General features: G+C 41.5%; 1 protein-coding gene across 1 annotated transcript in view; it reads right to left on the bottom strand.

Moving 5' to 3' along the window:
• Positions 1-26,683, bottom strand: part of SORCS3 (sortilin related VPS10 domain containing receptor 3) — a 627,364-nt gene that overhangs the window by 404,292 nt on the left and 196,389 nt on the right. The window contains exon 2 of the mRNA XM_055352055.2: positions 19,925-19,992. Within this exon, the coding sequence (XP_055208030.2) occupies positions 19,925-19,992 (68 nt within the window). The remainder of the gene's footprint in view (positions 1-19,924; positions 19,993-26,683) is intronic.

The raw sequence follows: 26,683 nt of genomic DNA, 5'->3' as shown, positions 1-26,683 counted from the left end.
CTTCCTGATCCCTTACTTTATGAAAAACAATACTATGATAACAGGGAAAAAAACTGAATGAGGGGAATATTGGCATCTGATTCAACAATGCATTATATTTAAAAACACATACAATTCAGTTTACACATTATATTTAAAAACACATACAATTCAGTTTATACATTATATTTAAAAACACATACAAACGATAAAACAAGTCCCCAACAGATTAACTACAAAATATATGAAAAGTCCATATGAAGAAATACAAGTGGAGAACAAACTGGAAGAAAAAAGTTTTATTCTCAAAAAAAAAATCAGGAATAAAGTAAAAATTTTATAATAAACTTGTGAAACATTCATTAAATGTCACTTATCTGCTTAAAATGCTTTCCCATTGTGTCCAAAGTAAAACCTAAACTGCTAAAAATTGCTGACAAGACTCCACAGGGCTTGTCCTCTGCCACCTCCCATGCTCTGGGCCACTCTTGACTTACTCTGGCTCCTTGAAAAGCCACACTAATGGTAGTATGGACCATTGAAAGATTCCAGTCAGACCTGTGCAAAGATCCTGTGGTCCACGTACCATTATGGACTCTCTTTTCCCCAAATCTTGAGCTCCTGGTTAACTCTTCCCCATCCTTCAGCCTCAGCTATGGGCACTTCCCCAATGTTATGACTTGAATTGTGTCCACCCCCTCAAAATTCACCTGTTGAAGAACTCACCCTGGGACCTCAGAATGTGACCTTATTTGGAAACGAAGTTGTTGCAGATGTATTAGTTATGATGAGGGCATACTGCAGTAGGATGGGCTCCTGATCCAATAGGATTGGTAGTCTCATAAAGTGGAAATTTGGACACAGGCACACATGAGGAGATAAAGGCAGAGGTAAGGTGATGATTCTACAAGCCAAGGTGCACCAAAGGTTGCCAGCAAACCACCAGGAGCTGGGGGAGATGCATGCTCAGAGGGAACCAACCATGCCAACACCTCGATCTCAGACTCAGCCTCCAGGACAGTGGGACATTTCTGTTGTTGAAGCACCCAGTGTTACTGTGTTATGGTGGCCCTATCAGGCTGACACCCCTGGGAACGTCCTCCCTGATCCTCCCACTGGGTGACGTCCTGCCATTTCGCTGTCCATGCTTTCCCTTTGACACTTCAGGGAGAACTTGATCAGAAGCTGCCTCCACACCGTGGCAAGAACCAAAGGAGTAGGCTCAGGGGAGTTGTGTGTTGAGGGTGTGGGGAAACACGAGAATGAGTGCCCGAAGTCACGAGACCTTACTGGAGTCCTGAGGGATTAGGGCAAAAGGCAGAGCAATCCTGACAGAAATTGAAGCAAGCCCTCATAGGCAGAACATGTGCTTAAGGGAGTCATCACTGTTCCAACACTACCATTATTAACTCAGGACGTCCACTCAGCTGCCCAGCTGTTTTCACTTGTACTTTGGACATGAGAAAGTGAGGCCCAGAGGAGTTACTGCCTAAAGTGCACAGCTAGAAAGTGGCATAACTGGGATTCAAATCCAGGTGGTATGGGCCAGAGAGCATGCTTTTCACCTCTCTGTACAGAGACTCCCAAGGGTGTGCACATTAAGCAGGTACAGGTAACAGGTATGACAGGTACAGAACAGGTAAGCTTCTGTTTGACAAGTCCCTCAGTAGTTATTAAGGGAACCGAACTGAGGGGGAGTTGAGACCTGTTCCAAATCTTTACAGGAAGGAAAGAGACTGGACCCTTCCACACAGCTCTCCTTGATGAAACCATAACAGGCAGTGCATTTGGAAGAGTCTTGGGTCTCACCCAGGAGGAAGGGCATCCTACTCTTCATCCTTCACTTAAGGCATTGCACCTGGGTCTTCCACTGAGGGGACTGTAGATTTGAGACTGTTGGGAACCCCAGTGACAACCTCCAACTGAGGCCAGGTCTTATTCAGGGACTATCTTGCAGAGGGTCAAGCGCACAGGCTCTAGAATCAGAGGGCTTAGATCCAAATCACAGCTCAAACACCTAGTAAGCATGCCAGGAAAGTTACTGAAGCTCTCTGCCCCTCAGATTTTTCAGCTGTAAAAAGGGGATAACAGTGTTTACCTATTTTTACCTGGTTTATTATAGCAATGAGTTAAACATATGTAAAGCACTTCGATCATTGTCCAGCACATGGTACTTGGTAAGTGTAAGCAAGCATTATTATTGATGCTGCTGTTGTTGTTTTCATTTTTTTCCTTTTTTTTGTTTTTTATTATTATTATACTTTAAGTTTTAGGGTACATGTGTACAATGTGCAGGTTAGTTACATATGTATACATGTGCCATGCTGGTGTGCTGCACCCATTAACTCGTCATTTAGCATTAGGTATATCTCCTAATGCTACCCCTCCCCCCTCTCCCCTCCCCCCACCTCACAACAGGCCCCAGAGTGTGATGTTCCCCTTCCTGTGTCCATGTGTTCTCATTGTTCAATTCCCACCTATGAGTGAGCACATGCGGTGTTTGGCTTTTTATTCTTGCGATAGTTCAATGAGAATGATGATTTCCAATTTCATCCATGTCCCTACAAAGGACACAAACTCATCATTTTTTATGGCTGCATAGTATTCCATGGTGTATATGTGCCACATTTTCTTAATCCAGTCTATCACTGTTGGACATTTGGATTGGGTCCAAGTCTTTGCTATTGTGAATAGTGCCACAATAAACATACGTGTGTATGTGTCTTTATAGCAGCATGATTTATAGTCCTTTGGGTATATACCCAGTAATGGGATGGCTGGGTCAAATGGTATTTCTAGTTCTAGATCCCTGAGGAATCGCCACACTGACTTCCACAATGGTTGAACTAGTTTACAGTCCCACCAACAGTGTAAAAGTGTTCCTATTTCTCCACATCCTCTCCAGCACCTGTTGTTTCCTGACTTTTTAATGATTGCCATTCTAACTGGTGTGAGATGGTATCTCATTGTGGTTTTGATTTGCATTTCTCTGACGGCCAGTGATGGTGAGCATTTTTTCATGTGTTTTTTGGCTGCATAAATGTCTCCTTTTGAGAAGTGTCTGTTCATGTCCTTCGCCCACTTTTTGATGGGGTTGTTTGTTTTTTCTTCTAAATTTGTTTGAGTTCATTGTAGATTCTGGATATTAGCCCTTTGTCAGATGAGTAGGTTGTGAAAATTTTCTCCCATTTCGTAGGTTGCCTGTTCACTCTGATGGTAGTTTCTTTTGCTGTGCAGAAGCTCTTGAGTTTAATTAGATCCCATTTGTCAATTTTGGCTTTTGTTGCCATTGCTTTTGGTGTTTTGGACATGAAGTCCTTGCCCATGCCTATGTCCTGAATGGTAATGCCTAGGTTTTCTTCTAGGGTTTTTATGGTTTTAGGTCTAACGTTTAAGTCTTTAATCCATCTTGAATTAATTTTTGTATAAGGTGTAAGGAAGGGATCCAGTTTCAGCTTTCTACATATGGCTAGCCAGTTTTCCCAGCACCATTTATTAAATAGGGAATCCTTTCCCCATTGCTTGTTTTTGTCAGGTTTGTCAAAGATCAGATAGTTGTAGATATGCAGCGTTATTTCTGAAGGCTCTATCAGATCAGATGGGCTTGGACATTTTCCGGCAGCAGGAGAGACACATTCTTCTTTGAGTCTGGAGATGCATGATTTCCAGAGATTTCATTATCCAAGTCTTATTCTCATAATTTTACAATAAATTTAGGCATACTAACACCCTAAAGCATGTAAATGCATGTATGCAACATACACACACCACACACACACATACAAGCTGCAACTAAGTGAATATTTCTCGTTTAATTTCAGAGTTTGGCTTTTCCAGCATAAGAGTCTAAGAAATGTACACTTCTTTTTTGTTGTTGTTTTTTTTTTATAAATGTACACTTCTCAGGCTGGGCGTGGTGGCTCACACCTGTAATCCCAGCACTTTGGGAGGCTGAGGGGGGCGGATCACGAGGTCAGGAGATCAAGACCATCCTGGCTAACATGGAGAAACCCCGTCTCTACTAAAAATACAAAAAATTAGCCAGGCATGGTGGCGGGTACCTGTACTCTCAGCTACTCAGGAGGCTGAGGCAGGAGAATGGCTTGAACCCGGGAGGCAGAGCTTGCAGTGAGCTGAGATCACGCCATTGCACTCCAGCCTGGGCGACAGAGCCAGACTCTGCCTCAAAAAAAAAAAAAAAAAAAAAAAAAAAGGACACTTCTCTTAACAAATCTGACAATGTATGCTAAGAGTCTTAAAATTCATCCCCTGGAAGTCTATCTTAAGGAAAAAACTCTAAAATCCATGTAAAAACAAAGATTTAAGTATCGAGATATGCACCAGAACATTTTTTAAGTAGTGAAAAACTGTAAAACAATCTAAATCTCCAAAACAGATGAATACTTGAGTAAATTATGGAACAATACACTATCATGCAAACATTAAAATTATTTTTGCCAAATATTTTGATAACATACAAACTTTTAGTCAAACATTATATAAAAATAGGAAAAAAACTGTTTATACAAGAGGATCTCAATTATGTAAAGATACATGGGTAAAAATACATATATGTATTAAGTATGCATATGCCAAAACATAACAATGATTTTGAATGGAATTTAGATGATTGGTATATTTTAACAGTACTATTTGTTTTTCAAGCTTTGGAAAAACATTTTTTATTAGTAAAATTATTACACAAGAATTTAAATATTCACAAAAGAGAAAAATTTAGAGCTTTGGAAACTCATTGTCTCATTTCACAGATGAACTCTTTAAAGCATCTCAATTTTCATGGCTTAGAGCATTCAGGCAGATGTGTTTGAAGAGGATGCCAATATGAAGCATCAAAGTTTCAAAGTAAATCAGAATTAGGTCCAGTTCCAAATTCTTCCATTTGCATTGTTACAGTCCTCCCCTACTGACCGCCCAGATCCTCACCGAGGAATGAAATGGGATAAGTTTAAGAAGTCACGTCACTTCCTTTATCCTCTGCCCCACCATTACAAGAGGCCCGGTTTCCCTAGGGAGACTCTACATTTTCAGAATGTCTGAACTTTCTCTGGGTACAGTAAGCCAGTAAAGCCTGGTACCTCATAGCCCCTCACCATGTAAGACTCAATGACACCAGTCAGCACATCTAACCCCAATGTTGTAGAATCCATGTTTATACAATGGAAAGCCAGAGATTCTGGGGGGAAAAGTTTTTGTTTCCCTTCAAACAAGGAGGCTCTGAACTCTGACTTCCTGCCTTCCTCATTTTGGATGCATTGAACATCAGATCACTGGACATTCTACAGGGGCTGGCAGATGAATAAGCACACAAGTAAACAAATACATAAATGCATAAATTAATTAAGGAATAAATGAATGGGAAAAAGCAATAAGAACATCATAACATTGTGCAACTATTCCTCCTTGCTTACACTTTCTCCCCATACTAAATCACCCTTGCTAAACACATCTTGCTAAAACACAGCAATTATTCTACAGTATCTGTTTACAACCTTTACTCCTTCCTCTCTACTCCACAGAAAAGATTCCAAACTGCTCAGTCTGGCACCAAAGTCTTCCACTATGTGGCTTTCACTGTCTGGCCAGCTTCCTCCTTGGGTCACCTTCCCTGAACTGCATTCACAATTTCACTCCACTGCCTCCTAACCATTTGCCAGATTTTCCCTGAACATTCTCTCTTTCTGAATTTAATCTGACTATACTCCTTATCTAGCACGCCCATCCCCTCACACCACTCATCAAAGTTTTTCTCTCCCTCCAAAGCCTAGCTCATATTCTGCTCCTGGCATAAGCATCCTCTGATCCTCCAAAGCTAGAATTAATATCTCTCTCTCTCTCACACGCCTTTGTTTTAAAATTCTGTTATTATTTCTTACAGAATATCATGTAACAGTGGTCTCTCCCTTTCTATCACTCTCTTCCTTTATCTTTCTCTCTATATATACCTCTAATTTGTTTATATATAAATATATATATTATTTATATATTGATATATATTATATATTTATATAATTAATATATATTTATATATACTAATATATTATATATTATATGTATATTATATATTATATATATATAATTAGAGATCTATAGAGAGAGATAGAGATAAAGGAAAAGAGAAAGCAATAGAAAGGGAGAGACCACTGTTATATGATATTCTGCAAGAAATAATTTATATATATGCCTCTAATTGTTTATATTTATAAATATACATATAAATACATTTATATGTATATATTTATATATACATGTGAATACACATAAATACATACATTTCTATGTATATATTTATATATACATATAAATATAATCAATTAGAGGCATATATATAAATTAGTTATTACAGAATAGCATATAATCATATAACATAATATCATAATATCATATAACAGTGGTCTCTCTCTCTCCCTTTCTATAGCTTTCTCTCTTCCTTTATCTTTCTCTCTATATATATAAACATATACCTCTAATTTATATATATATGCCTCTAATTGATTATATATATATATGTAGAGAGAGAGAGAGACCAACCAATTAGGGGCACCTGGAAGGGAAAATCTTTTCTACATTCTCATATGGCCCACAGTGCCTAGGAAAGATATTGTACACAGTAGGTCTCATTAAATGAATTATACTAATACAGGGTCTGAGTAGAGCCCAATAGGCTTACATACCTCATTAGAGAACTTCACTCTGTTTCCTGATGCATTCAGAAAACGCCTAGCACCGTGCTCAGTTCACAGTAAACATTCAAAAGCATGGCTGGGCATGGTGGCTCATGCCTGTAATCCCAGCACTTCTTAAGAGGCCAAGGCAGGAGGATCACTTGAGCCTAGGAGTACAAGATCAGCCTGGACAACATGGCAAGGCTCCATCTGTACACAAAAATTAGAAATCAGCCAGGTATGGTGGCACATGCCTGTGGTCCTAGCTACTCAGGAGGCTGAGGAAGGAGGACCACTTGAGCCTAGGAGTTCAAGGCTGTGGTGAGCCATGTTCACACCACTGCACTCCAGCTTGGGTGATAGAGTAAGACCCTGTCTCAAAACACACACACACACACACACACACACACACATACACACACACACACTCAAAAGCAAATACCAAATAAGTTGAGCAAGGTCTTGGGGAAATAATGTCAACACACAAAAGACAATCCCATTTCATTTTCTGGTCAATTGCAATAAATACGTGAAAACTGAAATTAAACAAACAATATATTTTACAATCACTCCAAAGAAAGTGAAATACTTAAATAAGTGTACACTTAACAAAATACATACAGATTTTATATGGTGAAAACTATAAAATGCTGATGAAAGAAATCATAGACCTAAAAGATGTACCACCATGTTCATGGATTCAAAGGCTCAATATACTAAAGATGTCAGTAGTCCACAAATTCACTTATACGTTTAACAAAACTCCTATCAAAACCCCACCAGGGTTTTGATTTTGGCAAACAGAGACAAGCTTCTTCCAAAATATATACAGAAAAGCACAGGCCCCAGAACACCTAAAACAAAGAAGAATAAAGTGAGAGTAATCATTCTGCCTGACATTAAGGCTTACCATATCACTATAATATGAAGAGGATGGTACTGGCAGAGGAATGGACACATCCCAATGCAACAGAATGGAGAGCAAAAAATAGCCCCATATAAACATGTACAACTGATTTTTGACAAAAGGGCAAAAGCAATTCAAGGAGGGTAGGATAAACTGCACTCATATGTATTTATCCCAGAAAAATGAAAACATGTTTGCATGAAAACCTGTATTCAAATGTTCAGAACAGCATTATTTTCCATAGCCAAAAACTAGAAACAACCCAAATGCCCTTCAACAGGTAAATGGTTAAACAAATTGACGTACATTCATACCCTAGACTACTACTTGTCAATAAAAGGGAAGTATTGATACACAAAAAAGTGCATGAATCTCCAGGGGATTATGCTAAATGAACAAAAGTGAGAAAAGCATCAAAAGGTTATATACTGTATGACCCTATAACATTTTTGAAATAATAGAATTTTAGAAATGGAGAACAGATTAGTCGTTGCCAGGGTTTACCGATTAGGGGTTTTAGGTGAGGGAGGTAGATGTGATTATAAAATGGCAAGATGAGAGATTCCTGTAGTGATGGAACAGTTCAGCATCATAACTATGAGGGCAGATAGACAAACCTACCTTCCCCACACCCCCACACAAACTCACACAAAAAAATGGGTACAACTAAACCTTAGAGTATCTGTATAATGTTGGTGGATTATATCAATGACAATATCCTAGAGATATTACATTGTAGCTTTGCAAAATATCTAGGGGGACTGAGTAAAGTATACACAATATCTCTCTGCATTATTTCTTAGAACTGCCTGTGAATATTCAGTTATATCAATAAAATTTGCATTAAAAATGTGTGAACACAAATGGCACACTCATCCCAGACAATTTTCTATAATCACCCACCACCTCTCCTATGAAGAATGGAGAATTTGTGAATGACTAAGAGCATTCTACTTGCATCTCTTAGTGTGGGGATAGGTTGGGAGGGAGGCATTACAAGAAATAAAAATTGCAGAGATATTATCTGACCAATCATATCACCTTCATTTATGAAGACCCTACTGTTAAAACTTTGGTACATTGTCTAAGGTTCAGGAGAACAGATGTGGAAATGAGGGTCCAGGGCTGAGACAATGTTCACGAACTAAACTGGGAGCTAAAAGCTATTCGGGGAGACAGCAAGGGGCAAGTGAGACAAGAATGGATTTTGGCATTTTACAGACCTGAGGTCAAACTTCATCTCTTTTGCCCACTGAGAGCACGAATCTTGGGTTCATCATCCACCAATATGGGGTAAAACCCTTGCAAGGTTTTTATAAGTGGTATTTTTATGGTTAAAGCTCCTGGCACATTCTCTGACACATAATAACTGATGGCCTCTTAAATAAATATTATAATTGGAGGGATGTTCTTTAAAATTGTACATATTTATCTGTACACTAGAATCCATCAGGAAGCATGTGGTATCTGTGATGTCTGGTATTCCCAGAACCATGTCCCGCCCTGCTGCTGATCATCCCAGTCTCTCTATGCATAGAGATGAACAACAGGGCCAGCTGGGCCAGGAAACTCTTACCTACTAAATACAGTTAAAGTTTTGACTCCTTGACCCAAGTGGTCTCTTCCATTTTCTCTTCCAGGAATTTAAACCTCAAAGGAGGCAGTTGTCATCTGATAGCAGCTCACTGGAGTGTAAATCCATGACATCCAGCTGCTATGGTTGCTGGAGATTCCTAGAATTTTGTCACTACTGGGGTTTTTTTGCTCATCTCTTCTTCCAAATGTTGGGCAATTCCAGTATCCTTCCAACAAATCCTATATCTTGCTTAAGTTAGCAATGGTTTCTGTTACTTGCAACCAAAAACCTTTATGAATAGAAAGCCTTCAAAAGGCACCTGGAAACTGTTCCCCAGCTTTTGTTTTGTTTTGTTTTTTGAGACGCAGTCTCGTTCTGTCATCCAGGCTGGAGTGCAGTGGTGCAACCTTGGCTCACTGCAACCTCCACCTCCTAGGTTCAAGCAACTCTCCTGCGTCAGCCTCCTGAGTAGCTGGGACTACAGGTGCCCGCCACCACGGCTGCCTAACTTTTTGTATTTTTAATAGAGATGAGGTTTCACCATGTTGGTCAGGCTGGTCTCGAACTCCTGACTTTGTGATCCGCCCGCCTTGGCCTCCCAAAGTGCTGGGATTACAGGCATGAGCCACCGCACCCGACCTATTCCCCAGTTTTTGTGTCCTCTGATCCCCACCAGAACCTAGATTCCTGACGGCCAACTGACCCTCATAAGGCTTATCTCAAGCACAACTCCAGGGGAGCAGCACCTCATGACCACTCTCTTGTGGAACCACTCTCTAAGATCAATGTTAATTGCCCAGTTAAACGGCCCTGATGCTGACAGAATGTAAGCTCATTAGTAAGTGCCAGAGCACATTCCAATTATTAACCTTTATGGTCGTCATTATAAAGAGGAGGGAGCAACTATGGATTTCTGCATGAATGATTATGCTCATCACTCTGAGCCAGAAGGAAGAAAGATGGGTAGAGGGAAAGGCGGTATGCTGTGGGTGAGTTACCCAAAACAACTTTAGAAGCAAATGACATTTTAGAAGCAAAGATGGCCATAAAGCGCCTTGGATCAGTGGCACATCAGAATCAAGAGGGGAGTTCTTTAAAACTATAAGTTCATAGATCCTGACCCCAGAAGTTGATTCAGTGGGATTAGAATAAGGCCCAGGAAACTGACTTTTCTTAAATTTCCCAGGTGATTCTCATAATCTACGTGAATTGAAAATCACTTAGGCAAATATCCAAGGAAACTACTAGTCCCAAAATAGTCCCTCGGCCATAGATCTCACATGAAACATGAATGGTTCCCAAATCTGTAAGGCCAGGAAAGCATGCTTACCAACATGACAGCAAGAACAAGTGGCTGCTGAGAACTGGAAGATCCAGATTGGGGTCCCACATCTGAAATCACTGACCACCAACCCACTAGGGACCACAGATCTGTCTGCAAAGTGGAATGTTCAATTACACAGGCCTTACATTCCTCCCAGAAATATTAGAACTGTCCCGTATTCATGTGGACAATGACTAAAAATAGTATACAAGTTTAAGAGAATAATAGCAGTGAAGGGGGGAATCTTTTACAAGATAAACCTTATGTATTGGAAGACAGCTCAGCTTTAGCTTTAACTTGGGCACAAAACATTTGGAAGCAACATTAAGATATAAAAAACTTCCTAAGTTCAGTGATTCTTATAAAGAAATCTCACAGACGTGTAACAGGGAGGAGAGGTCTTTTACCAGTTTACATATTTTCACCCAAATAATGTCTAGGGCAGTGGTCTTACAAGGGAATTTGCCAGAAAACTCCTAATGTGACATTTATAGACTATGTCCAATAAAGTAATTGGCCACCAAACGATGAGAAAGTAACTATGAAAGTTTGACTACCTAATCTTTATAGTCATTATATATATAAGCAGGAATGGGGTATATCAAATCACTCTCCTATAAACTTGAAAATAGATAGGCTCTGTGTGAGTTGAATTTTTTTCTTTTTCTTTTGGCTTCAAACCACATTCCAAGGGCCCACCTATCACAGTTTTACACACATGGACATCTGGCAGGGAAACAAATTAAGGCCTACCTTAGAGAGCAAGGAAATGCATCCACCTATAAATGTTATTTTAGAAGAGACTGTCTGATCCTGTTCACTTATTAACTTCATTAGAAGGCTAATGAATTTACTGCTGAGAAAATGAGAGAGAGCTCAGGCTGTGGACAGGGATGGGCAGAATTTCACACCTTTTATCCAAATGGCAGGGTTATTTAAGATTGTGATAAAATGGTGTTGCATTTGGAGGAAAGGGAAAACAACATAAAATAACAATCCACAGACACAATCCATAGAAAAGTATTACATTCTCTCAGCCACTGGCCAAAAATCAAGACTTATGCACGCTGCGGTCCTGCCTAGTGGAAGAAAAAAGAGGCATAAAAAGAAGCCCTCTTTCCCATAATAAACAGGAAAATATTAAATCTGTAATCCAGATCTACTTCTCCAGTGTTCTCATTTCTCAATTCTCTAGCAAAGTAAGATGTCTGAGGGCCCAATATTTAAAGCAAACTCATTTCTCATTCTATTTTTTTTTCTCAGAACAAAGACTTTCATAGATTGCATGATGCTCCCTATGTTTAATGAATTCAAACCAAGTAGTTTAGACAGGTGTTCTGGCTAATGTCTGCCAACTGGATAATATCCATCAGTGAACAGCAAGTTAGCAGAGTAAGTTATTTTATTGACACTTGGAGTGCAACTTCACCAGCAGATTTTATGAAAGAAGGTGGTTGTGCTCAGAAGCAGTGCTGTTAGCTCAGGAAAGGTATCTTTTGGGTATCATAAATCCTGTATGTGCTTCCTGTTTAACTTCCCAGTATGGCAGAGACTGTGGACTCAGAGTTGAAAGAGTTTCAAAAGATCATTTCATCTAATACCTTTATTTGTGAAGAAACAGAAGGATGGCATGAGTAATCTGATTAATTAGTAACAGAGGTGGGCCTAGAACCCAAGCTTCCTTGGGTGAGTTCAGTGGTTCCCAATCCTACCTAGGATCAGAATCAACCAAGGAGCTTTTATTTTCTTTTTGAGACAGGGTCTCACTTTGTCACCCAGGTTGGAGTGCAGTAGCTGATTTCAGCTCACTGTAGCCTCGAACTCCTGAGGTTCAAGAGATCCTCCCACCTCAGTCCCCCAGTAGCAGGGCCTACAGGCACATGCCACCATGCCTGGCTAATTTTTTAACATTTTTTGTAGAAACGGGATTTTACCATGTTTCCCTGGCTGGTCTCGAACTCATGAGCTCAAGCCATCTGCCTGCCTCAGCCTCCCAAAATGCTAGGATTATAGGTGTGAGTCACCGCACCTGGCTGAAGCTTTTGAAATAATAAATTCCTGAGTAATGACCAGCCTTACTAAATTGAAATCTCTTGGGTAGGGCCCATAAATTTAGATGTTTAACACGTTCTACAAGTAATTCTGAGGATGCAACAAGTTTGAGAAACATGCATGGCCCCACCCTGCCTTCCATGTTAATTATTTGGGAGATAGCAAAGCTCTTCAATGGGCTTAGACCCTCCAAAAGTTATATGAAAAGGAAACCAATAAAGACCGAGTTAACACTGTGTTGAAGAAATTGAAAATCAGATTGTACTTTGCATCCTGTGCCCCAAATCAGCAGCAGCAGCAGCATCTGGTGTATGAAAACCAAGAAATACGTTAACTTTCACCTTTTGCCAAACACAGATGAGAACATAAAGGGGAAGACAGGAATATCCTCTCTCAAGTAGAAATGCACAATTTCCAGGCATGATGTGCCTAGGAGTCTAGATTTGTTCTGTACCCCATCCTCCTAAAGGTATTAGCACAGTTGTCATCTGGAGCCTGGCTGAGGCTGCTGAGCTAACAGGGTATGAACAAACCAGAATTATTATATTAAATACTGATTACACTGACAACTTTTGCATTCCATGCATTATTTCACTGAATTTCCACAAAACCTATATGAGATAGACTTTATTATCATTCTATTTTTATGGAGAAGTAAACTGAGGCTCAAAGAGATGAAAACATTGCTCAAGGTGTAATAGCTAGTAAGCAATAGAGCTCGGGTTCACATCCAGGCTGTTCGAATCCAAGACCTACCCCCTTTAAACACTATATATGCCACCCACTGTCACCAGGTGTTTCTAGGAACCATGGGAACTACCAATACCTGAAATAGTCTTTCCTTTTTTTTGAGATGGAGTCTCGCTCTGTTGCCTAGGCTGGAGTGCAGTGGCATCATCTCAGCTCACTACAACCTCCGCCTCCCGGGTTCAAGTGATTCTCCTGCCTCAGCCTCCCGAGTAGCTGGGATTACAGGCACCCACCACCACGCCTGGCTAATTTTTGTATTTTTTAGTAGAGACACGGTTTCACCATGTTGGCCAGGCTGGTCGTGAACCCCTGACCTCAGGTAATCCGCCGGCCTCAGCCTCCCAAAGTGCTGGGATTTCAGGCATGAGCCACCACGCCTGGCTGTTTTTCTTTTTAAGAAGCTCACACATCCCAATGGAAAAATAGGATATAATATATTAAATAGCAAAACAAAATATATTTGCCATATTGCTCTCTTCTCTGATTCATTCCTAGAATTGTTTTGTATTTTTTATGGAATGAAGCGGGGTGGTAATAATAAACATATAAGTATTTCTAGAGCACAGCCAGTCATTGCAAAATGCACTGTATTTTGTGGATATGTATATATTCTTGCATATGCCTGCTGTTGTTTCCCATGTACATTCATCTTATCTTCCAACCAAATGAAACATTCCTTGAGGATAGCAAGCATAACATACTTTGTATCTCCCAGCAATGAGTGCAGGGCTGCTTACATAATGGGTGCTCGATTAATATAGGTTCAATTGAAAGTTCTGTGACCCATTCAGGAGTTTCCACCAGATTGATTACCACAGCAAACAAATAGGAGACCGTCCCAGTTTTAGACGGAGGATTTCACAGCTTATATCAGCCCAGCCTTCGGGACCTCACATATAAAGAGCCTAGCGAATGGGGTGGAAGGCTTTTAATTAACAGCCTAGCAAAAAATGTCATTCCAATCTGCAGTTTTGTTTCCACTAATTCACTCAGATTCAGCAGGAATTCCACCAAGGAATTGGGGTGAGCAGCTGTAGAGGGAGGGAAGTGCATAAATAAATCATGAGTGTCATTAAAATTTGTAAACTAATAACTTCTGGGAAGTCTTAGCAATTATTATCAGGGTTTTCTTGGCAAACAAAAAATTAATAAATTCAAAAGGTCTCCATTTTCTATTTTAAAAAAGCAGCATCCCCGAGAAAGGTCACTGACAGAACAATTAAGGAGGAAATAAGTGGTCCAGACAACAGCTTGTGAACCAGATGAAAAGTCACAGAATCCCCAAGTGGCAGGAGTATGAGACAACTCAATACATGGAAAGGGACACGGCAAGGCGGGGCTGGTGCTGGGATTGGTTTGGGGCTATTGAAAACTTTCGTCAGGTCTCCAAATCCTTATTTAGTATAGTTGAAATGCTAAGCATTGTCAATGATCCAGAAACAACTACGGCACGCGGTCCCTGCCCTTGAGAAGTTCACAGGCTAGGAACAAATCACCAGTATGGTGTAAGGATATAAAGCTACCCATAAGCAGAAGAGGAGCCTCCCACCCAGAAAGGAGGGTCATGGAAGGTCTCCAGCAGGAAGTGCCTGGGAATCCGTACTCTCCATATATATCATAATCAATTATGCTGCATCCTGAATCCAGGCATACAGGAAGAATGGCTGTGCAGTCTGGTTGCTTTTCTAATAGTAGAACGGCTCCCATACTACTAGGGTGGGTGCAATAAAGCAAGGCTAAGGGTGGGTGCAATAAAGCAAGAGAGGAGAGAGGTGAAGAACCAAGGTCTACCAATTGAAGGGATCATTCTTTGCAAATGATTCCTGTTTCCTCTCATGCCTAGACAACTGCAAATTCATTTAGCTCTGTGAAGACCCTAGACCAGCAGCCAGAGGAGAGCTCCTGCAGAGACCTCACACCTGTGGAAACCTTGCACCTGTGGGGACCGCATACCTGTGGTGACCTCACACCTGAAGTTCCTTTACCATGTATATTTTGTTCTGAAGCTGATCAGTCAGGGACCCTTGAAGAACAGTCATGCTTAGGATGGACAGGCAGAAGCTGGAGAATTGCTTGCTAACTCATTTCCCTCCAGAAGGGGGTAACTTAAACTTCTTTAAAGTTTTTGTTTATTAGTCCAAGGGCTCATGTCCAAGACATACAGAAATGAGTCCAAGAAATGATCTGCCAATCAGAAACATAAATCCTCACCAGGACATATGTTCAAAAGTAAAGATTTAATAACCTCAAGCAGTGGATTAATTGGCACTATCAGAGTTTCCACTTCCAGAGAAAAGTGACATCCTTCCTCCCTAATTGAGGACCATGAATGCCACCAACTAAGGCAAAGATGCACGCGCATCCACGAGTGCAGAGGGCATAAATATGGCACCAAGGCATGCATCATATGCAGTTCTCATGGAAATGAGAAAGATGTGGTCCTCCCTTTGAGTCCATAGCACCACCCTACCACATGACAATGGCCTACATTTGTTAGGAATGGAAGAGACATAGATAGGAGGGTTATGTCTGTCTAGCTGCAGAGTCTCCATTTTTGAAAATGAATATATGACACTGTGGAAGGAGGCTCAGATGAAGAGCCAGGGAGTGCTCCTAATCTCAGCCTTATGACCCAGGTAACTCAGGCAAAGCCCTGGGTCCTTTAAACAAGTCAGTCCCCAACCTCATTAACTTTCTACACATGATATCTTATAGGTGAAGTGTGTTTTGACTAAGGGATACCAACAGATGGTTGTGCTAAACGACAAATTTACGTAACTACTCTGGTGGTGGTGAAGAAAGAACCTTGGCCACCACCAGTAGAAGAGCACCAAGATATTCCGGAAAGAATGTCACAAGGGCACAAGATACTGCTACACAAATTAATGCTTTTAAACAGTCTTTTGTCTATTTAGAAGTAGATGGCCTCTGAATTTTTAATCCAGTGAGGCAAATAATTATATCACATTGCAACCTGACAGGGGGTGTCATCTTGTCATGACAGCTGCTGTTCCAGGCTTCTTGATGGTACAGAACACTGAAGAAGATCACTGAATTCAATTTCAACTTGGTTAAGCATGTTAGGCTGAATCACGAAGCTGAAAGGGTACATATTTAATTTAGTTTCTTTGGTCTGCACACTGTATTAGGAAGGGAAATCATACTGCTCTAGGCTCTAACTATAAAATACATCATTATCAGTACAGGAAAAGAGAATGGGAGATACAGATCTTTAGAAGATACGTGAGAAAGACAGTAAAAAGTTAGAAGACTCCCGATGAGGTCCCAGCAAACCGGGAAACCCCCAGAAAGTTTAGGAGCAGTCCCTTTCCTCAGTCACACTCTATCCAGCAGTTCCTAAGCTGGGGCTTTATCAGGTCCATGAACCTCCTGAAACCTAACACAAAAATATACTCATATATGATATTGGTCAACACAGAAAGCCCATAATATTCACCAGCTTTCCAAATCCCCATAAGGTCACACCATATGGAATCTGTGATCTGTAAATTCACTCTGAGTAACTCCCTTTGCTTGGGCCCCTTCTGTGAACCTGGTCAATCTCCACACCCTCCGGACCTGGTCCAGCACTCAGCTGCTCCCTGTGCCTCCTGTCTGGCTCCATTCTCTTCCACAGACCAGCCTCACCTGGACTTTGCCCTGTGGTAGGGACATTTCTCCACTTGCCAAACTGCATCCCTCCCTTCATGCCACCACCCAGCTTGGAGAATCTTTTCTATAAAGAATATCTTTGACTAGATAGAAATTGGTATTTCAATTCCTCCCAACTAGCACAAGGGACAACATTCTAAATCACTCTTCTCCCCTCCCTAACCCCCAACCTTCAACCTCAAAGATCTCTGCTAATTCCTAGAGAATACAGACTACACCCCTTGGTGTCTTATAAATTCCCTCACATGCACCTCTGCAGCAAAGAATCCTTAAAAACAAAGTCAACAATGGAATGAAAATGCTATCCTAACACAGGGCTATGACAATCATTAACAATTACAATTAAGTAAGCACTTCCTACATGTGAGTTACTGGACTAATGTTTTTATATTTGTTTCACTTAATCCTTAAAACAGCCCATTCATTAATTTATTCACTAAGTAAACATTTATTAAGCACCTCTTGTGTGCCAAATAATCTTCTAGATGCCGAGAATACAGCACTGAATTAAAGTGAAAAAAATTCCCTCTCTCTACAAGCTTAGATATGAGTGGGTGTGGGAAGACAATAAACAAACCAGCAAGTAAACATTTAGCATATGCCAGCTGGTGACAAGGACCAACAAAAAAAAATGTAGCCAAGTGATGGAATTTGGAATCCTGGGGAAGGACCTCATGATTAGGTGACCTATGACCAGAGAGAGGAAGGAAGTAAGGTGTCTGCCCTGTCACCTGGGAGCACTAGGCAGAGGGAAAATCTGAGTGTAAAGGCTCTCAGGAAAAGCATGGTTGGTATGTTGGAGGAATAGCAAGAAAAATGAGGCTAGAGCAAAGACATGTTCTGTGCTAACCCCAATTTATATGCAGGAAAACAGACTTAGTGAAGTGGATTGAATGATAAACTCCCTTAAAAGATATGTCCCCATCCTAACCCCCAGAATCTATAATGGAACCTTATTTGAAAAAAGAGTCTTTGCAGATGTCATTAAGTTAAGGATCTCAAGATGAGGTCGTCCTGGTTTATCCAGGAGAACCCTAGATCCTTCAGAAGGAACACGGCCCTGACGACACCTTGATTTCAGACTTCTGGACTCCAGAACTGTGAGAGAAGACATTTCTGTTACTTTAAGCCACTCAGTTTGTAGTAATTGTTATGGCAGCCCTGGGGAACTAATAGACAGAGATTAAGTAAACTGCCCAAAACAACACAGCTTGGTGGTGGACAAACTGGGACTTCAATCCTGGCAATTGAACACCAGGGTACCCTTACAGACACCAAACTATATAGTGTCTCTTTGTACATACTGATGAATAATACACTGACTCTTGAAATTGTGAGAAACACCCTTCATAACTTGAAGGCCTCTAGCATTAAGCAACTGGCCTAGGTTCCTATACTTGCCTAGCCTGCTCCTAGAAATAGCCAAACCTTTTCTGCAACATGGAGTAGCAGGAATAGCTGTTCTTCAATATAAAGATAGAATTTTCTGGCTTGTTTCATGATTTGACCAAGCAGACACCACAGGAATGAGGCTTAAAGTATCACACAGCATCATTGTGCTTGGGCTTGAAGGGAGGTTTCTGAGGTTCTAATTTCCTGGAAAGTACCGTGTGAGTGGAAATAGTCATGCTTTCATTTGTTCGAGGCATGCTGGTTACTTATACCTCCGCCAATTTTCACTGAGCAGCAAAATTAGGTTTTAGACATCCTGTGAAAATGGAGGCAGGCCTCAGTCGACATGAGCAATTAACCCCTAAATATTTAATAGATACTGTGACTGCTCCCTCTTCCCTGGAGAGAAGCTGCCTAGTTCTCTGCAAACAAACAGGTCAGATGAAGAAGCATTTCACACCCCAGTCCCCTCTGCTCCAAAACCCCAGGAAACCCTCAGGTCAGGACTTAGTAGGGATGATGATGCAGCCAGATGCATGGCTCTTTGTGACAGCTTCCTGCCCAGTATTGACACATCACAAGGTAAATGGGAGAAAACACACAACACCTCAAGTCTCATGGACCTAGCAGAGAGGGTGAAGCACCAAGTCCCAGTGACTGATACGACCCGCTGTCGACCAGTGTGACTGCATGTCAATGTGGTCGTATGGGTGTGCATATGTACGTGACGAGGTATAGGCGTAAGTGTGTGTAACACACGGGCATTCCCTGTCCTGAGAAACTCCTGGTTTCATGGCTTTATTAAGGTTCTCTCTAACTTCACTCACCCACATCCCTCTTCTCCCTCGTCCTGTGTGCACAATCATTGTTAACAGGGCAAACTTATCCACTAGGCACAAGAGGTACAGCAGCTAGGCTCACAATAGTCTTAGAGGCCCCAAAAGTGTTTTATTTTAAAATCGAAAGAATAAACTGGGCTGAAACAAGTGTTTTAATATGTGATATTAATGTATTTGTCTTTATACCAATGCAGTGGTAAAACAGACCTTTTAATATTATTTTATGGGGCAAGGGGCCCCTGAAGGCAAAATTGCCTGGGGATCAGAACATCATCATGCGGACTTGTATCTGTATCTCTTCCCATGTGTATCTGTCCCCATGATACTGCCTTCTCAAGAACCACAGCATCTAACAGATGCAAAGGGCTGGAGACAGTCCTCTGGCCAAGACTCACATCCAGGACAAGAATCTCTCCTACAGCAGGCTTCCTAATCAAGAACCTCTACTCGTGCATGTTTATCTGATCTCTCTAGCCAGGCCCCACCTTCTTCAAGTAGAATGAGACACTCCAAAAGCACAGAAGCAATGAGAGGGCCAAGGTGTATTTGCAACAGGTCCCAAAAGAGACAAGCAGAGCAGGAAAGGAATTCACAGTTGGGGGCCATCAGTTCCACCTGGAGCATTAACATGAGCTTCCAGGAAGAGGACTACCTTCTGCTCCTTCCAGTCCACACTTCCCAACTGCTTAGCTTGTGTTTGTCATGTGAGCCAAGCCAGGGTGGCTCCTTAAGAATCTCTAATCTGCTTACCTCCAAAGTGAACTCTCAGTCACGCTGCCCAGGTTGAAGTCATACAGCTTCGTCAGGATAAGTATGACCTGCAAGGGGTTGGGGATAAGGGCAAAGGAGAGGAACAAAGGGAGGGAAAAAAGGAAGCTTACTTTAGTTTGTGTAACAATATATAATGCATCTCCTATCACCCAGAGGAGGGCTTAGTATTTATCCATTGAGTTGCGGGGTATTATAGGATCAAGCAAGGGGGAAAAAGTTATTAATTTAATGCATCCCTGTAACTGGTAGCATTTATTTTAATCCTGACAGTGCTTGCATTTGAAATAAAACATGCCAACAGGAATTAATTGGCTATTGACAGCTGTTTCTCCACATCTGTCCTCCTTCAAGGTCAGACGCAGGCCAGCTGGCTTTGTTCACCACCAAGGCCACCCAGAGATCAGATGATAGGCTTGCTTTTGATCCAGAGATGACTCTGATTTACAGAATTGGACCTAAAAGGGTAAAAGGGAAGTGGTCCTGATTCTGTCTGTAAAAGGGGTTCAAAGAGAGTTTGTGTTTCCATCAACAGGGCCTTGGCAGGCATAAATACCTGAATGCAGACAGGCCTACTTCCCCAACATCCCCTGATACCATCTGCCTTCGACCATGTATCACCTGCCCCCACTACTATGGAGTAAGCAGATCATTGAACCCCACTGGACTCCATGACCACTTTCTTGACATCAGTTGATATTAAGTAACCCAAAAGGAAGCTGGACGTATCAGAGAGCTGAGGCTACCAGTAATCCAGTTGGTGGTTTTCTTAACCAATCTTGGGCTGACCAGTCTGTTCCCATGCACTTTCTCTAGCTGGGGACTTGGCTATCAGATGTTGCCCTACCTGCCTCTCATGCATCTGGGCAGTGGCTTAGGCACAGCTCCACATCTAAAAGGATGCTAAGCGCATGCACCTGAATCGATTTTAATCAAAACGCAGGTGCATAATACACATTGCCTGCCTGCACGCGTGATAATCCAGTTACACATAATTGTGTTTATCTAAATTTAAAGCACAACTCATTTCACTTTTTTCAGCTCCTTCCCATTCCACAATTTAACTTCCTCCAGTTCATTTTCACAGCAACCATTAAATTCTTTCCGAGATAATGAATTTCTGCTACCGAGATGGGACTTTCCCATTCTAGGTATCCATTTAAGATTAAAGAAAAATAATCAGCCATTATATTGCACATTTTTATGGCACTTAACTAACAACAAAATGCTCACTTTGAGATTTATTCTCATCCAGCACTCTGTGGGGTCAATCAGCCCCATTTCCATTTCTTCTATATAAACCAAGAAAAAAATTAAAGGCAAGGGATATGATCTATTATGTGCCAAAGGTGACGGGGATATTCAATTTCTCTGCGATGAGGAATGGCAGGTTGGCAAGAAACATCATCAATGGCATGGCCATTTGTAGAACAGTAGAATTTACCAAGCTACCTGTCCTACTACCTACCACAGCACAAATCAAAGAGTATGTATTAATAGCACACACCAGTGGCATGGCTATTTGTAGAACAGTAGACTCTACCAAGCTACCTGTCTTATTACCACAGCACAACAGCAAGGAGTGAGGAAGCCACGCAAAGAATTGTTCTCTACAGTCACTTAGAGGTCTTTGCCCCTCCCATTCATAACTAGTTTCCTCATTTATTAAAGCCAGAGACTAACAGAGAAATAAACTTATCCATAGCCTCAACAAGTGTCTAGCAAGTTGCCAGATAATTTCTGTTTGTTGAATCAGTATATATGGTACACACACACACACACACACACACACACACCCCAAAGTTCTTCTGCTCTTCATTTGACCTTATTTCATGTACCAAGTCCTTCTTAAAGTCACCGTGTAAAAGCATGGGAGGCTATGTGCAGGCCATGCCAAATTCTGGAAAAAGTAAAAAAGCTCAAAACTGATCTACTAGGAATGAGTCAGAATGACGACCTCAGGCTCTGCAGGAGCAAGTCAGACCATTTCATTTTTTCCCCAACATCAAGCCTTCAGAGGACATGCCTCCAAAATCATTTTTCCCCAACATCAAGCCTTCAGGGGACATGCCTCTAAAAAGTGCAAAATCTACATAGAATGAAGAAAGAGATGCTGAGGGTAAGAGTTTCACTTAATTAGCAGAGCTTCTAACCACTAGATCTGGAAAACCCTTCTCCTTACTCAAAGCTTGGACCACTCCGCTTTTTCCCTCCCTCCTTCCATCATTTCCTTTCTTCCTCTATTAAATGACTATGATATTCTGGCCACTGGGCTATACATGGGGGATACAGAAATAAAAGATCCATATTCTTCCTTCTAGTAGCTCACAGTCTAGTCTAGTAGGGGAGAAACCTAAGAAATGAGCAGGCAATTCCCATATAGACTGATAGGTGCTGTGGTGGGGAATGCAGAGAAAACCGGGGAATGTTGAAGCACCAAAAACAGAAACTAGATAGAGATCAGGGAAGGATTCCTAAGGGTGAAACCCAAACTAATACCTACAAAGAGTAGAAACTAACTAGCTAAAGGGAATGCTGAAGTGTTTCTACATGGAGGAAGCATCATGAGCAAAGACGCAGGCGTTCTGCAGATAAACCACTCAAGAGAATATTATTAGACTCTCCTTAGTTTCTCCTTCCTCTCAGTAGCTGCCATGAGAACATGCCTCTCAGATCTCCACCTGCAGGAAGCATAATTGACTAAGCACTCCAGCTGTTGTGCTCTGAAATCCATTGCAACATCTTGCCAAGCCCACATCCCATGAAAGCTGCTCCTGGCCAATTGTTACAAGCAACAGGAATACTAGGCAGACACATTCCTGGGTGATAGGACTCCTTGATGGTGACATTGATGCTAAGATCCCCTAACAGCCTTGCTGAACTTTCCACAGAACCTCACTACAGTCTGAGATGCTCCCAGCCAGCCTACCTGCCTGCCTGCCTTCCTTCCTTACCCATCTCCTTCACCGGGGTGTCAGATCTCCATCTTAGCCCAGCAGTTGTCCCAATCTGCTCAGGCTCCTTTCCCACTTTCTCTCACGGGCATTTTTCCTGATAAGTTTCTCAGAGATCTCATTTCATCTTTACGTCTGCTTCTTGGAGAATCCAGACTCCCATATCCTTCCACACTTCTGTGAATATTACTTCTGCCTTCATGGTAGATGGTTTCAATTTTACCTCTTAATTCATGCACTTTCTTGATCAGAAACCTTTACTGGCTTCCTCTGCCAATGGATGAAATTCATACTCCTTAGACTGGCACACTTAGACTCCACAATCTGGCCCATGCATACTCTTCCAACCATTTTTTCTAGTTTGCAAAAACCTGTCCTCTGTTTTAAACAATCTAAGTTTTTCAAGGTACCTCAGGTAAGACAAACACATCCTCACATCTCTGCTTTCTTTCATGCTCTATCATTGTATCACTGCCTGTGCCCCATCCCTTCATTATCCCCTGTACTTGCCTGCTTGATGTTGGAGCAACAGTCGAAAGCCCACCCCTTTCAGGTGGCCTCCCAGGATTATCCCAGACATCAAAAATGTTCTCTCCTGTGAAGTCCTATTTTGCTTAAAATGGAGTCATGCAATTTATCACAAACACTATATTGATAGTTTCTGAATGTTACATGAGTGGCCTTCTCAACTAAAGTCTAAACATCTTAAGGTAGGGATTGTGTTTAGTACTTCTGTCTCCTTCACAGGCTCAGCATATTGAAGGTTCTTATATAATAATCGCTTTTGAGTAAATGAAAGATATTGATATTGTGTTGGTAAATCACAGACTTCAGCAGGAGATGCTATTAAGCCAGTCTATTGCTCTCATTTTATAGATGAAAAAATGGAGCCCCAGAAAGGGGAACATGACTCAAGGTTAAGCCTTGGCAATGTCTGACCTTGACCAAGTACCCCCAAGGTAGTGCTCCTCCCATTCCATGAATAAAGCCAGAGCCTAAGAGCCACTGGGGAGCCTGTTAAATGCTGATTCCATGGCCCACCCCCAGTAAGTCTGACTCGATGGACCCTGAGTAGGATTCAAAAATCTTCTGTGGCAACCAGAGGACCACATTTCCAGAAAGGCTCCATCACATCATGGTTCCTTTCCCACCTCTATGCTACAGTGACACTACCCACCCCACCATAGTGAGATTCTAATCTAGCAAAACACTGCTTCCTTTACATTGAATTTCACCTTACAAATAAAGCAGGGAGTGGGACACGTATGAGGAGGATACCTCAGCGTGGTCACACCAGCATTCCCCAGAGGAAAAGTCAAAACACTGAGAATTATAGGATGGAAACTCCTTTTCCCCTGGAGCCCAGCCCAGAAGGATATTAATAGAGCCATGAAGAGATGATAATGTAACCTTCAGGCTTAAGACATTCTATGCCAAGCAAACAAAACCAAGAGCAAGAGAAAGCCTGCCCACCCTGACCTCTCCCACCACTCACAGCCTTCCAAAGGCCACTGGGGAGGAGTGAATTTCCAGGGAAGAACATTGAAAGTAGATGCAATAAACCCACCTAACAAGCTCGGGGCTGTTAGGCAAGTACTCGGACCAGAAAGAGATGAGAGTGTGGCTCCGGAAACCCAGTTGGTGGATATGGCAGGCAGGATGGTGGAGGGGGTAGTTCCGGATCTACAGCAAAACCTGACTTGAATCCCCTCCAGCTGATGGCCCCAGAATGAGAATGGGACTCAAACTCAAGGAAGCATAAGCAGGAGCTAACATTAATTGCACTCCTACTATGTGCTAAGTACTACACTGGGCAATTGTCAATCTTCACAAAAAACCTTTGAAACAGAGCAGGTATTATATAATATCGCCCATTTTACAGATAAAGAAACAGAATCCCAAGGGTTAAGCAAATTGTCCCCACAGCACACAACCAGCAAGAGACAGAACCAGCATTTCTGCCCATGCCTGTCTGACTCAACCATGCTTGTTCTGCTCTAACGTGATGCTCCTCTACTCAGTAAGTGTGCAAGGCAATGAATAGGAATGCAGAGAAGAGAAAAACGCACCCTTGCCCTCAAGGAGTTTATCATTCATTCATGAATTCCACAAATATTTACTGAGTACCTCTTATGTGAACTAGAAAGACACCTGCTAAACTCTGCAAATCAGGGAGAGAGATCTAGAGCTCAAGGTCCAGGGGTAAAGATAACTTTTGTTTTCTTTATTCTTGAAGAGAAAAATAGGAAACAGAGATGTGTAATGAGAAAAGAACTAGGCAAATTGTTGGGAGAGCCAGGTTTACCAAATAAGCTTTGTCAAATAAGTACCTTTTTGACCTAACTGGCTATAATCCTGGGGGGATTTTAGACAGCAGGAGAAATGAAAATAAATTGGAATAATTCATGAGTAATAGCACTTCTCTCTTCTTACAAGCTATATACAGACATACACACAGAGAGAATAGCAGAGAAGTCTGTCTCTATATGTGTGTGTGTATAGCTGGAAAATTACATTTATGGAAGTACATATAGGTACATATAACTATTTTAAATTGGCATCTGACATCTTATTTGAAATAACACTGTTCATACATCTCTTATAGCTTCTGTCATACTGGGATAATATGATTTCTCTGTATGTCTGTCTTCCCTGTTAGACTGTGACCTCCTTGAGGTCAGAAATCAGGTCTCATTTAGCTCTGTATTCCCACCACCAAGCACAACGGCTGACACATGGCAGGTACTATACAAGGTCCTTTGGATGAATTATAAATATATGGCAGTAAAAGAAGGGATGAGATGATAAATGTAGGAGAGAGGTATGGATAATGTGCTATAAGATTTGAGAAGAGGAAGCAATTAAGTCCAGAAAATGTGATTAACAAAGTCTTCACGAAGGAGGGGTTATATGAACTGGGTCTTACAGCATGGCAGGAATTTCTATACACTGAAATGGAGCTTGTCTGCTTTATTTCTTTTTTTCTTTTTAAATTGGACAGGGGTAGATAGAAGAGAGCAGGAGGTAGGGGCAGCATTCTAGTTATGAGAAAAGCAGCATGGAGATGGAGCAGTATGGGCTGTGTTGAGTGCACCATGATATACGCAGGATCCACTCAGAGACATGGCAAGGCTGTGCCAAGGTGGGAAACAAGGCACAAAGGACAAGGGAAGGGTGCAAGAAGGAGAGTGGAATTGCACTTGGTGTAGTCAGTAATGATTTGATTAAAAGCTCTACAAGAGTGAAGAGGGCGGTGACAATAGAAGATTATAATAATTTATGTCACCAAAAATAAGGTGACAATATGGGACATAGCTGACTTCTTACAAAATCAGTTGGTGCTGTCTGTTGAGTATCCACCTCCAATTTTCTTGTCCCCAAGCAGCTAGTATCTTCTGCTGTCCCCAAATGCTCAAGCCAGCTTCAGACACACGCAACACCAGCAACTAATGCCTTTATTCCTCACTTCTTTCATTCATCTATTCCTGCCCAATGCCAAGCACAGTATAAGAATTTTGGTAGTAAAGTGATTTTTTTAATGGTTGCTGTGGTCTTTAAATGTGTAGCCCTCCTTAACCTGCTGCCTTCCAAGATTATCTGTATTTGAACTAACAAGTCCAAGTCCCTGACAGGGTTGGGGAGAGTGATATTTGGTGTGACTCTACACATCCCATTTTCTATGTGAGAGGAAGTGCCCACACTCTGAAGTTTCAGTCCCTATTCCACCCCAAAATCCTAAATATCTCCTGGTCTAAATTCACTTGCCCAATTGGATCCAGCCCTCTGC

The sequence above is a fragment of the Gorilla gorilla genome, chromosome 8 (genome assembly GCF_029281585.2).
Source record: "Gorilla gorilla gorilla isolate KB3781 chromosome 8, NHGRI_mGorGor1-v2.1_pri, whole genome shotgun sequence".
Taxonomy (NCBI): Eukaryota; Metazoa; Chordata; class Mammalia; order Primates; family Hominidae; genus Gorilla; species Gorilla gorilla.
This window is presented reverse-complemented; position numbering and strand designations above follow the sequence as displayed.